The sequence below is a fragment of the Protopterus annectens genome, chromosome 6.part0, assembly GCF_019279795.1.
Source record: "Protopterus annectens isolate FY-2018-M chromosome 6.part0, PAN1.0, whole genome shotgun sequence".
Taxonomy (NCBI): domain Eukaryota; kingdom Metazoa; phylum Chordata; order Ceratodontiformes; family Protopteridae; genus Protopterus; species Protopterus annectens.
The window spans coordinates 734,817,488-734,831,866 of record NC_056737.1 but is presented as its reverse complement, the minus strand read 5'-3'; the positions used below and the strand labels follow the sequence as shown (position 1 = coordinate 734,831,866).

Genomic DNA, 14,379 nt, shown 5'->3' with positions numbered 1-14,379 from the left:
GCAGATGACATTGTGATCTGTAGTGAGAGTAGGGAACAGGTGGAGGAGACCCTGGAGAGGTGGAGATATGCTCTAGAGAGAAGAGGAATGAAGGTCAGCAGGACTAAGCCAGAATATATGTGTGTGAATGAGAGGGAGGATAGATGAATAGTGAGGATGCAGGGAGTAGAGGTGGCGAAGGTGAATGAATTTAAGTACTTGGGATCAACAGTTCAGAGTAATGGTGAGTGTGGAAGAGAGGTGAAGAAGAGAGTACAGGCAGGATGGAGTGGGTGGAGAAGAGTGTCAGGAGTGATTTGTGACAGACGAGTACCAGTAAGAGTGAAAGGGAAGGTCTACAAGAGGGTAGTGAGACCAGCTATGTTATATGGGTTGGAGACAGTGGCATTGACAAAAAGGCAGGAGTCAGAGCTTGACGTGGCAGAGTTGAAGATGTTAAGATTTGCACTGGGTGTGACGAGGAATGACAGGATTAGGAATAAGTATATTAGAGGGTCATCCCAGGTTGGAAGGTTTGGAGACAAAGCCAGAGAGGCAAGATTACGTTGGTTTGGACATGTGCTGAGGAGGGATGCAGAATATATTGGGAAAAAGATGCTAAGGATGAAGCTGCCAAGTAACAGGAAAAGAGGAAGGCCTAAGATAAGGTTTATGGATGTGGTGAGAGAGAACATGCAGGTGGTTGGTGTGACAGAGCAAGATGCAGAGGACAGGAAGAAATGGAAGCAGTTGATCTGCTGTGGCGACCCCTAACGGGAGCAGCTGAAAGAAGAAGAAGATACGTTTGTCATTATGCTCCATAAAAAGAGGCACTGCAGATGAATTTGTTTTTACTTAGACTGCTTTTAGTAACAGTACATGATAAACCAAAAAATTTACGAAGCTAGGTTACATATTTAAATCCATATGCATCCATATACATCTCTTTTCGTAGTTACAAAACATATTGCAGTACTTATTTTATATTAATAATGTAATGTAGCATGCATTAGAAACATATCTCTTAAATATTTAAAACTTTAAGGATGTCATGAGCTGTTACATCAACGATATTTTTTGTGCAAATTTATAAATGTTTTAGCAGAAGGACGTTTCAGTTCATAGCAGCATGACAAACTCTTGGAACTGCATATATACTTTTGTTCAGTGGTCTTAGAAATCTGAAGTATTTACCAGGATTATTCTCTCTTTAGACAACTGATCTTCCTTTTAGGATAGATCCTGATGTCCTTGTAACTTCAGCTAGAAACAGTTAAACAAGCCTCTTTTTGCATTTCTGCCTGCTTTCTTCACTGCTGTATTTCTTCAACTTTGAGAAAACAATGGGCAAACCTAACTGTTATTAACTATTACAGCCTCCACCCCCACCCAAGACCATTCCTTTTTGTGACTGAAAGTTATATAAATGTGAGGAATTTAGGGAGAATACCATATCTACTACAGGAACACAGATTTGCCAGAACTAAAAAAATAACTAGTGATACATTCAAATTTCCAAAAATATATACAAATAGTCTCTCTTCTTTAAAAGAATGCAATAAATGTAGCTTTAACTTACTCTTTTTGCATATTTTCATGTTGCTCTACAGAATGGACCTAAAACACAAAAAGATAAGTAGTCATTTCGTACTCTATTCTTTTGGGTAGAATACTTGTAAAAAAAATAAGCAACACTGATTAACATATATGAAATGCAGCTCAAATGCTCATCATTTCTTTTCTAAGATTACACAGTTCCTTTAACATTCTCTGAAAATGAAGTTATAACTTGCAAAGGCTCAGATTTCAGGAGGTACTACAGAAAGCAAAGCAGGAAAGCTCATGAATGTTTAGCATACCAGCAAGAAAAGTACAGAGGTTAACTCATAAGGCTCCTAACTAGCTGCAAAGCTTTAGCACATTTATAGGTTCATACCAACTTAAACTATGCAGTCATTGCCAGTTACAGAGCACAACAGTCAAACATATAGCCTTACAGCAACAGTTTGTCTACAAAGGACACCCTGCTCTGATGAATTCTATGGCTGGATTTATCCTCTCCAATAATTAGCTAGCAGGTTTTGCATCTGGTAACAGACATGCATGTGTACAGATGCACACCATACCCATCAGGGTTAAGTAGCTTTTACATTTGGTGATGGACAGGGAGATAAATTGCAGCAAGGCTGGGCCCAGTAGCTGAAGATGATCAGTCTGATGGACTGAGACACCACTTGTGAGGCCTTAAAATTTATCAGCTTATCCTGTCTTCTAGGCAGGTGATTTTCTCTGTCATGTGCATTAGAAAGTTGTGCACAGCAATCACCCATTGTGATACTCTCACAATCTCTCTGCAAAAGGGGTGACATTTGGTTCCTTCCTTTTTGTTTAGTATGCCATACTACTGACTGTTAAGGAGATCACTCCAGAAGGATGGAAGTTCTGGAGAGCCCAGAATGCTAGAACTATCCTCATTTTCAAGGCTATGCATGGGAGGTAACAAGGAAGAGACCTGCACTTTCCACAAGCTCCAAAAACATAACCGCTCAAAGATTTGCCTAACGGTGCAATCCTACTCACATGGTGTTAATCAAACCTACCTTATATATGACCACATCCTCACCAAGAACAGCATGCATGTCTGTGTGTGTGTGGGGAGGGGGGGATAAGACAATGCCTGTGCTAAGTCTGGCACTAGCATAAAAACCCAAGTTCCTAAGGGTAAAAATCCTGCACTTGCAACTCTAGCTCCCATCAGCAGTCCAAAAGTAAATACCTTGCATCTCAGACTCCTGAGATAGAGAATCCCAGCATGATCTCACTAAACAGTTCTTACACAACAAAGACAGATCAACTCTTATGAGTTAAGGGGAAAGCTCCCCAGTAAAAAGCTCAGGTCCTAAGCACTCTTTCACAATTTTCAAACAGATAACTACAAAGACTGCAACTTAAGATAACAATGGAGAAACTAAAGCTGAGCCAGCTTATGGAATGGTGGTGAAAACACCCAAGAATTCAACGCCCAGGGTGGGAGCTCTGGCAAAGCCTCTCTCAGAACTACTCAAAGTAGATGACTGCAACAAAACTGATGAGACCCACCCCTTAACCTATGGTGATTCTGACTCATGCAAAATGCGGCTCTATCTCCGCAATGATATTCTAGCATGAGCTGATCTTCAGACTGAAATCTCAGGTGTAGAAAAGTATTGTTGTGTAAAATCTTACCATAACTTTAGATGTCCTCCTCTTCTATATGCTGCTGTATCCATAACACAAGGGAGTCTCTGCCTCTGGTCAACTTGCATACATCCAGCCATTCTACAAAAGATAGAGGTTACCACTCGGGTGGTGTGATATCCCACGTCTCTCTTTGTGGATGGTCATAAACAGCGAGCACAAAACGGACATCAGCACGCACCTACCTCAGAACTGAATGTTGCCAGAATCAGCGACTACAGAGTGGGTACTCAGGAGTCAGGCAAGTGTCAGGGAGAAGGCAGGGTGGGAAACTATGCAGCAGCATATAGAGCAGAAGGACATCTAAGGTTATGGTAAGATTTTACACTATTATATTATTCTAGTCGTATGCTGCTGTATCCCATAACACAAAGGAGAGTGCAAAAGCTCCTGTACTAAGATTTGGGTGGAGGAACAGAAGAATTTTCCACAAACCTATGAAGGACGGCTCTGACAAAACCTGCTATGGCTCTAGAAACGTTGTCCAACTTATAGTGTTTGGTGAAGGTATGGAGAGAGGACCATGTAGCTGCTTCTAAAATGGCAGCTGTATCCAAACCTTTGAAAAAAGCCCAAGAGGAGGACACTGCCCTAGTGGAGTGTCTTTACTGGAAAAGGAATTCTTCTGCCATGGGCTGTATAACAAAAGGTGACTGTTTTAGATATCCAAGAGGATATGGTTTGCTTGGAAACAGGGTGTCCCAGGGCTCTTGGGTGGTAGGAGACAAAGAGCCAGTCTAATTTACAGATGGATTTGGTCTTAGCCAAATAGTACACTAGTTGTCTGTGTACATCTAAGTAATGTAGTATCCTTTCAGACGGGTTTTGGGGTGAAGGGAAGAAGGTTGGTACATTGATGGCCTGATTCAAGGATAGCTCATTGATTACTTTGGGCATGAAGGTTGGGTTGGTACGTAAACACACCACGTCATAGTGGAAGACAGTAAATGGATGACAGGCCATAAGGGCTTGAAGTTCTGAAACCCTTCTGAAGTAAGGGGCACCAAGAGTGTAGTTTTCCATGTACAGTGCTGGAGACAGCAGTCTTTGGTTGGCTTAAAGGGTGGCAGTGTCAACTTTTCCAGTTCATAATTTAGATCTGAAGGAGGTGGAATGGGCTTCCTTGGAGGTCTGAGGTGCAGAACCCCTTTTAGAAAAGTTTAACTTCCAACCTAGAAGCCAAAGGTGGTGTGAGTGACAGGCATGCTGAGAGGGCAGATAAATGGGTCTTGATGGAAGAATAAGATAGTCCAGACCATCAATTCACACAGGTAGGACAAGACCTCTGGAGGGTCTACTACCAGTGGTTGTAAACTGTGATTCTGACACCAGACAGAAAATCTCTCCCATTTTGTAAAGTATGATTTCCTGGTATTTTTTTCTGGGCTCCTGCAAAACCTGAAGCACATGTAAAGGTGTCTGAAGGGACTCAATGCCCTATCACCCACAGTGTAAGGTTCAGGGTGTATAGCTGGGGGTGTAAGAGCGCTTCCTTCTCCTGTGTGAGCAGGTCCATCCGGTGGGGTAACTTGTGAGACTGCCCTTGGCTAGATGGAGTAATAGGGGGAACCAATGCTGCCTTGATCAAAAGTGAGTCACCAACAAGATTTGAGGTTGTTCTTTCTGAATTTTCAGCAGAACTTTTTGCATGAGAGGGAAGGGAGGAATGCATAAGCATACATCCCCTTCCAAGGGAATGAGAGAGAATCCACCCCTCCATGCTTCCGGATGTGGTACCCTGGAGCACAAGGGTGGAAGATGCCTGTTCATGGGAGAGACAAACAGATCCACATTTGGAATACCCCATTGATGGACCAGGTCTAGGAAAACATCCTGTTTAGCATCCACTCGTGAAATAGTGTCATGGTCCTGCTTAAAGAATCTGCCATTACATTGTCTGCTGAAGGTATGTAGACAGCTTGGATGTTGACTTGTCTCTCCAAGGTGATTTCCCATGCTTGCAGGGCCAACCTGCAGAGGAGGTAGGACCTTGCCCCCCCCATTTGTTAATCTACCACAGCACAGTGGTATTGCCCGTGTACCACCTCAGTGTGCCTTGTAGGAGGTAATCTTTGAAAATGTGTAGGGCCGATATCAAGGCTCTCATCTTGTTGATACTGATGTGCTCTTTCTGTTCAGTGAGGGTCCATGAGTTTCTCACTCTCCATTCTTCTAAGGTTGCGCCCCACCCTGTGTCTGAAGCATCTGTGAAGAGGCCCTGCATGGGGGGCAGGGGATGTAGGGGTACGCCTAGGATGGCCTGAATTTAGGCTATTCAAAAATTCAGTTCCCTGGAAAGGCATGACAGCCTGGGGACCATGAACTCCAGGGGATGCAGATGATGTTTCCAGATTGTTCTCAAGTATCATTGGAACTTCCACATGTGAAGCTTTGCCAGGGGTACCATGGTGATGGTAGAGGCCATGAATCCCAGGAGTCCGAGAAATTCCCTGGCCGACAAGGCTCTGAGGGGGAAGTACTTCCTTGAAATAAGCAGAGAGTACCACAATTTTTTTCTGGGGGAAGACAGGCCATTTTTCCGGTTAGGATCCAGCATCCCAAGAGCACCTGATCCTGTGAGGGTATAAATGATGATTTTTTGAGATGTATGGTGAATCCCAGACTTCTCAAAAGGGAAATAGTGAAGTCCAGGTGTTACAGGACCACTGGAATTGACGGGGCCTGTATCAGGATATTGGCTAGATAGGGCAAGAGCTGGAATCCCCTTGCCCTGGCAAAGGCCATGACTGGTGCAAGGCATTTTGTAAAGACTCTTGGGCTGTAGAGAGACCAAACAGCAAAGCACAGAACTGAAAGTGTGCAGAATCCACGGAGTAGTGGAGGAATTTCCTGAAGAGGGTACAGACTGGGATGTGTAAGTAGGTGTCTTTTATATTCAAGGATACTAAGGAGGCCTGGGGAAGGATCAGGGAAAGAGTGAGCATCCGAAAGGAGGGAATCTGTTGGAAGGTGTTGAGATGGGACAATACCAGGATTGGTCTCCAGGGACCATCTTTCCTCTTGCATGTGTAGGGACTTCTTGAATTGTTTCTTGTGCGAGGAGTTCCTGAAGAACCGGAGAGAAGAAAGCCAGTTGGTCTCAAGGAGGTTGAGGGGGTGCCTTTGGGAGAAGGTTTGGTCTCCCATGTCATGAAGTATCCCTGTTTTATTATAGAGAGAGGGCCCAAGAGTCCTGAGTAACCAGATTCCAAGCAGGGAATGGGAGGGGGAGAGAGAGAGAAGCATGGAAAGAGGGGTGTCTGGATGCAGTGCCTGGTAGCCATACCCTGAAAAGGCTGTTTGGGAACAGGGGTAGAGGGCATACCTGGAAGAGTACTGTTTCCTGGAATCCTTTTTGCTTTTGGTTGGCATCTGTCTGACAGGCCTTCTCACAAAGGAGGTTTTGGTATGGTAGTTTCTTTGAAAGAGTGGAACCGGGGGGACAAAAATGTGTTTCAGATCCTGTAGTTCCTTACCCTTCTCTTGAAGGGCCTAGAAGAGGTCAGTAGCTGCTGACCCAAATAAATCTTTATTGTTCAGGGGTGCATCCAGGAGTTTTGACTATGTCATCAAGGAGAGGCTGCAACCTAAGCCAGGAATATCTCCTGATGAACGACCCAAAGGTGGCAGTCCTAGATGAAGCCTCCATTGCATCATAACTGCACTTGATAGAGTGCTTAGTTACCAGTGTGCAGGAATTCAATAGAGTAGATATTTAACCTTGGCTGGGGAGTCAGGGAGGTCCCCCAATTGTTTAGCCACATAAGCCAGCACAGCCAGGAAGTATTTGGCCATGTGGGTCTGGTATTTGATGGTTCTCACTGCTAAGGTAGCAGAAGTGTATACTTTTTTCCCCTAAGCACTCCATTAATCTGCTCTACTTGTCAGAGGGCCGGAGGGAGGTGGAAGGGAGTAACTTGCAGGTTTTGTCTACAGCCACAGTAATGACAAAAGGGTCTGCAGAAGGGGCTTTGTAAAGGAATTTTGCATAATCAGGGAGACTATAGAACCTGTCTGGGCATTTGGGTGCAGGAGGATGGTAATCTCGTTTTTTTGAAGCAACCAGAAAAGCATCCAAGAAAGCAGGATGCACTGGAGGTACAATAGATGGGTTAGGAGACTCCATTTGTAAAAGGTCATAATGCCTCTATTGGGTCTCGGTGACCTGACTGCTGTCACCCTTGAAAATATCTATTGCTTCCGTTACTTTGCCATTTTCGGCACTGTACTGCAATCTCGGAGTTGGTATATTTAAAGTGGGGGGTGTGGGGGGCATAGCCCCCCACTTTATGCATTATTTCATTTTTTTTTTTTTTTTTTTTTTTTGAAACAGCGATTTTTTTTTCCCTTGGAAAAAAATCGTTGTTCTGAGCTTTCGAGATTGTAAGCTTTTGCTTACATGGGGTCGCTTATTCATCATTCACTTTAAGCGTTCAATTATATAATATAGACCCGTAATAAATTATCATAATGGCAACACTTTTCACTGTCTTTGAATGTGAATGGTCTCACAGGTATATACAAAAAGAAAAGTGAACTATATTATGAAATGCAGAATGCATATAGCTATGCTACAGGAAATGCACTTGGAAAGAACTAAGCATGTGAATTTGATAAAGAAAGAATTTCAGGATTGTTATTCAGCAGAATATCTTGGACAAAGGAAAAGGGGAGTGCTTACATTGTTAGTGCAGCTCCAGTAGTGATGGAATAGTAAATATGTAGTAGTAAGGGGTACTGAGAAGGGAGGAGAATTATGCTGGAATTTTATTTTTATTTGTTTTACATTTGTTGACCGGGATTGTCCGACTGAGCTGAAGAGCCCTTTTCAGCAGAGGCCGGGGAGAAAAGCTCCAATATTTCCAATTTTCATTATAAACTAGCATTAAACAGCAATGTTACAGATTACAAGACATTAAGTAGTAATACAATGTTATATAGTGTCAATAATCAGGAGTATAGCAAAGCTATTTCAAGATCTATAAAAAGAAATATGTCATTAAGATGAATATAGTTTTTGGGTAAGTGGTTACAAAAACCCAGTTTTATCATAACGTAGTTGCATGAAGGCAAGGTAATTACAATGGAAATGTTTCTGTGAGGCGATTTGCTTAATAGATTTTAGAAGACAGTAGAAAGTAGTCAAGGAAGATTAGAGAGAGCTAGTGAGAAGGGTGAGCTAAGGGCAGAAAGTAGATTAAGGTATGAGAAGTAGGGGAGGTTTAAGGAGGGAGAGTGCAGTGGCAGAACCATGACTTTTAAAGTGCTCTTTGGTGGCTGTCTTCAATTGTTTAGGATGTGTAAGGGTCCTGATTTCTAGTGGGAGCCTATTCCAAGCAATAGTGGGGTGATAGCTGTACATGTTGCATTCAACTTCAGACTTGGGTTTGCAGATTTGTAGTAGGTCTTGTTTAGAGCTTCGGAGAGGTCTGGAGGGAGAATAACGGGAGATGAGAGGGGATAGTGCTGGGCAGTAGGAAGGCTGATATAGGACAGAATGGATGATCTGGAGCTGAGAGAGAAGCTGTTGGGGCAATTCAAGCCAATTTAGGTGTTTTAGAGAGAGACAGTGATGGGATCTGTAGGTTTGTTGGGCAGCAAATCTAGCAAAACCTTGTTGTAGATAGATTCAAGTTTGGTCAGGAGTGCAGAGTTAAGATTTGTGAGAATTTGAGAATTGTACATTAGACTGGGTAGAAAGTAGGTAAGAGAGAGTAATCTTGGCTTCAGAGGTTAGGAATTTCTTGTTACGGTAAAGGAGCCCTAGTTTTGAATGAGTCTTTTTGATACAGTTAACATGCAAGTCAAATTTAAGCTGATCGGCAACGGTTACGCCTAAGAGCTTACTGCTGGATTCCAGCTGAATGGGAGTGTTAAGGGACTGTACGGAGAAGGAGGGCTTAATATTGTTGAACATTTTAGGTTGGAAGAGTAACAGCTTTGTTTTTTTAGGGTTAATGATGAGCTGGTTATTGGACACCCTGGTTTAAACAAGTTAAAAGATGAGATGACTAAGTAGCTGAGAAGAGCTTAGAGGGAGAGTTGGCTGTGGTGATGACTGTAGAGTCATCTGTGTATTGCACTAAAGATGACTGAGGACAGGAGGTACAGAGCAGATTGGTAAAGATATTAAAAAGTAAAGGCCCTAGGATAGACCTTGAGATACACCCATTTTTACAGGGAGAGGAGGGGAGAGTGCAGAGTGCCATCTCACTCATTGAGATCTATCAGTGAGGTAGCTGGAGAACCATGCAACAGTATCAGCGGAGAAGTTGAGGTTATGCAGTTTGTGCAGCAGAAGCGCATGTGAGAGTGTCAAAAGCTTTTGAGAGGTCGAAGAAGAGGCAAGAAATAAGTTTACAGTCATCCATGGCTATTGAGATAGTTTTGAGGAAGGATAATAGAACTGTAGTTGTGCTATGTTTGGGTCTGAAGCCGTGTTGAGTGGGTGTAAGCAGCTTTCCTGTATTAGGTACTGCATAACTTGTTTATGAATACATTTTTCTAGTACTTTAGGGAGAGGATAGCGATAGGTCTAAAGTTGGAGATATCAGAGGAGTTACCTCCTTTGTGTATAGGTAGAGTGTAGCATTGTTTCCAGATGGAAGGGACTTTAGATTCAGAGACAGAGCGATTGACTGGGATAGACACAGGGAGAGCAAGAGAGTCAGCTGCTAGTAGAAGAAAAGTGGAAGGAATATTGTCAGCTGATGGTGAGCATGGTTTTAATTCGGAGAGTAGAGTTTTAATGTAGCTAGTAGGTACAGGTTTGATTTAGAAGGTATTTGAGGAGATAGTATTAGGATTAGGTTCAGAAAAGTTGGAGATGTTAGTAGTAGAGGAGTTTGGGTTAGGGTTCAGTAACTTAGATATTGAATCGATAAAATAGGTATTGAAGATGGTGGCAGTTTCTTCAGATGTCTTGTTTGGGCATGGACTGAGGGAGCTAAGATTACTAGGATGTAATATTTGGTTAATAGAGATCCAGAATTTTTTAGGATTAGATTTTAGGGCTGTGGGAGGTTTGTTACAGAAGTCCTTTTTATCTTTGTGTGTTTTTGTCAGATTTCTGACTTTTTTATATTTTTGCAAGTCTGCAGGGAGCTTAGTTTGTGACCATTTTTTCCATAATTTGTCTCTAGTTATCATAAGGGTACGAGTGGTTTCTGAAAGCCACAGAGATGTGGTGGACTTAATTCAGACTTTGTGAGGGGGAGCAAGTGTGTCTAAGATGCTAAAGAAGATAGAGTTGAAAGCTAGGACTACTGCTTCTAGTGGGAGTTGGGCAAGGAATTTCCAGTTTACTTTAGACAGGAGGGCATTAAAGATTTCTGGAAGGAAATTAGAGAGTTTGCGACAAGTGATAAATCTAGGAGGTTTTGAGAAGTGGGAAGTGAACCTAAGCACTTTTACAGGGGAGTGATCGCTCAGGGTGTTTGGTAGGGTTTCAGGGTTATGATATTTGAAAGGATTAGATACAAGTATCCAGTCAATAAGAGTACTAGATGTGTGATGGTTGTTTGCATGAATAGGTTGGGAGATTAGCTGAGTAAAGCCATATAAATTAATATGAGTATTAGAATTTGGATTACTGAGAGTTAACCAGTTAATGTTGACATCCCCAAGGAGGACAGCTTCATTGGGGATGTACTGAGAAAAGTATGAAAGAATATTTTCAAGCAGAGGAATGTTGTCTCATGTATTATGAGTATTTATATATTCTGTATTTATGTATTTATATTCTACCTAAAACTGCTACAGTGGAACTTAAGAAAATTCTGGGAGGAATAATCAGCTTTTAGCTGGGAATACTGCTTATAGGTGGGAACTGGAATTTGATTTGCAACAGTGCGGATGTATCTGGTGGGCCTAGAAGTGAAAATGTAACAAAACAGGGTATTATTTTTGAAGAAATATACTTATTTACTTGACATTTGTTTACTGGGAAAGTCCAAATGGACCTGAAAGTATCCATTTTCAGCAGAGGCCTTGGGGAGAAAAGTTCCACAATCACAATCTTTCAAAAATCAGATATTTTACATTACAAAGCATCATGTTCCACTACAAAACATAGGAGTGAAAAATGTACACAGAAAAACATAGAACATATGTTTCATACTAGCATGCAAAGAAAAAGTTGGAAAAAATATATGAGTAAAAACTCATTAGTCATATTTGTTACATAGAATAGCATTCGATAAATGTGACCCAGGGTTTCCTAAAAATATATTTAAAATATATATTACAGATAACATGATTAGAGACCGTGAGGGGAAACTGAGTAATGTCTTTATATGAGAGTTGGTGTTTATATTATGGTTATTGGAAGGAAGAAGAATGGAGAGAAAAGGAGCTTATATAAAGACAGTGCATGGTAGGGCGTCTTCAAGTGAGTAGGGAGTGAAGAGAGAGGAAAAGACTGCAGAGATGAAGTGGACAAGGTAAGGTAGTGCAAAAACAAAAGAAATTAGTGGAGTAGGAGGTTGGAGAGTGTTGTCAAGTGTGACTTGGGTTGAAAGGGTGAGTGAAGTATAGTGAGCAACCTCAGCCATGACTGTCACAGGAGTAGGTCCATGATCTGTAAGGTATTCATTTAGGGAGCATTTAAAGGTGGGTGGTTAGAGGTAGGGAGTTCCCTTTTTTGCTCCTGAGTACGAGTATAGACTTTGTCCAGGGAATTTATTTGGTTTATTTATACTGAAAAGCTGTCTGCTGTTCTGAGAGTTTTTAGGAAAATATATGTTGATTAAAGGGGTAACAGATAGGAAGGCTATAAGTTTGTGTATGACATCATGTATTGCTAGAAATTGAATGTAGGAAAGGTGGAGGGGGAGTTCCACCTAGCTAAGGGTATGCAGACATTTACAATGATGGGTAAAGGAGGATGAATTAGTAGCAAACTTAGCGATTTTGTTGTAGCAGCTTTCAAGTCTGTTTTTATGGATGATTGTAAACTGGTTAGAATTGGCGTTCTATGGAGCAGTGAAGGCAGAAGGTAGGTTTTAGTTAAGAGCATTTTTTGTGAGTGTGCTTAGAAAAATGTCAGTTTCTATATAGCATGGCTAGTTCTTGGTGGGTTTTCTTGATATGGCTTTGGACACGGAGGTCAAATTTAATATCAGATTAGTGTGGTATGGTGGAATAATTCAATTTTCATGTCATCTGCCGAAAAGATTTTGAGAGATGCTTTGTTAGAGGTGTGAGTTTTTAGGGTAAAGAGGAGTTTGTTTTGGCGGGGGGGGTTGAGCAAGGGTGTGCTCTTGTAAGCCAGGTTTCAATGAAAAGGACAGCTTATTGAGTGATTTCTTGGAGGTGAGGTTAAGGTGTTTGAACAGCAGATGATGGTAGAGCCATCTATAGAGGATATTAAAATTTTACACACCTCTGTTAAAATGCCAGGTTTTTGTGATATAAAAATTGGGACCACAATAAATCATTTCAAAACTTTTCCCACTTTTAATGCGACCTATAACCTGTACAATTCAATTGAAAAACAAAAATCTGTTAGAGGAAAAATAGAAAAAATAGAAAAAGTACAATAAGTTGGTTGGATAAGTGTGCACACCCTTAAACTAATACTTTGTTGAAGCACCTTTTGATTTAATTACAACATTCAGTCTTCTTGGGTAAGAGTCCATCAGCATGACGCATCTTGACTTGGCAATATTTTCCCAGTCTTTCTTGGAAAAGTGCTCCAAATCTGTCAGATTGCAAGGGCATCTCTTTTCCACAGCCCACTTCAGGTCAACACACATTTTCTATTGAATTTAGGTCTGGGCTCTTACTAGGTCATTCCAAAACTTTGAAGCCATTCTTTTGTTGATTTGGATGTATGCTTGGGGTCATTGTCATGTTGAAAGGTGAAATTCCTCTTCATCTTTCTAGCAGACGCCTGAAGGTTTTGGGCCAAAAGTGGCTGGTATTTGGAACTGTTCTTAATTCCCACCACCTTGACTAAAGCCCCATTTCCAGCTGAAGAAAAGCAACCTCAAAGCATGATACTGCCAACCACCATGCTTCATTGTGGGGATGGCGTTCTTTTGGTGATGCAAAGTGTTGTTTTTGGCTAAACGTACATTTTGGAATTGTGGCCAAAAAGTTCAAGCTTGGTCTCATTAGACCATAACACATTTTCCCACATGCTTTTGGGAGACAATGTATTGTTTTGCAAATTTTAGCCTGGCCTGGATGTTTTTCTATGTAAGAAAAGACTTCCGTCTTGCAACCCTAGCCCACAGTCCAGACATATGGAGAATACGGGAGACTGTTGTTGCATGTAGTACATAACCAGTACTTGCCAGAAATTCCTGCAGCTCCTTCAGTGTTGCTGTAGGTCTCTTGACAGCCACCCTAACTAGTTTTTGTCTCGTCTTTTCATCAGTTTTGGAGGGACATCCAGTTCTTAGCACTGCCACTGTTGTCCCATATTTTCTTCACTTTTTGATGACTGTCTTCACTGTGTTCCATGGTATATCCAATGCTGTGGAAAATTTTTTTTTTTACCCTTCTCCTGACTGATACCTTTCAACGAGATCCCTTTGATGCTCTGTAATCTCTGTGAACCATGGCTTTTGCTGTAGCAGGAAAATGAGTAAATGTCAGGAAAATCCTACTAGGATAGCTGAACTTTATTTGGGGTTAATCACTCTCTTTAATTGATGGCAGGTGTGTACCCAAGAAGACTGAATGTTGTAATTAAATCAAAAGGTGCTTCAACAAAATATTAGTTTAAGGGTGTGCACACTTATGCAACCAGCTTATTGAACTTTTTTATTTTTTTCCCCTAACAGATTTGTTTATTTTTCAACTGAATTGTACAGGTTATAGGTAACATTAAAGGTGGAATAAGTTTTGAAATTATTTATTGTGGTCTCATTTTTTCTATCACAAAAACCTGGCATTTTAACAGGGGTGTGTAAACTTTTTATATCCAATGTACATACTGAATCAAGGTGGGTTCACAAAAGGAAGAATGTAGGTTGTTGATAAAATATGAAACAGAGTGCCAAGGATGGATCACTGTGGGACTACTGTGGAAGTGGCAAGATATGCAAAGATGGACCCTTGCCATTTTACAGCTTGTTGCCTGTTGAAAGATAGCTAGAGAACAACTGAATAGATGGAGAGGATAGGCCCAGGCTGGAAAGCTGACTGAGAAGTTTA

General features: G+C 41.5%; 1 protein-coding gene across 1 annotated transcript in view; it reads right to left on the bottom strand.

Moving 5' to 3' along the window:
* Positions 1-14,379, bottom strand: part of KTN1 (kinectin 1) — a gene marked incomplete in the record, with an annotated part of 2,305,074 nt that overhangs the window by 1,045,990 nt on the left and 1,244,705 nt on the right. Inside the window, 1 exon segment of the mRNA XM_044074427.1 lies at positions 1,559-1,596. Within this exon segment, the coding sequence (XP_043930362.1) occupies positions 1,559-1,596 (38 nt within the window).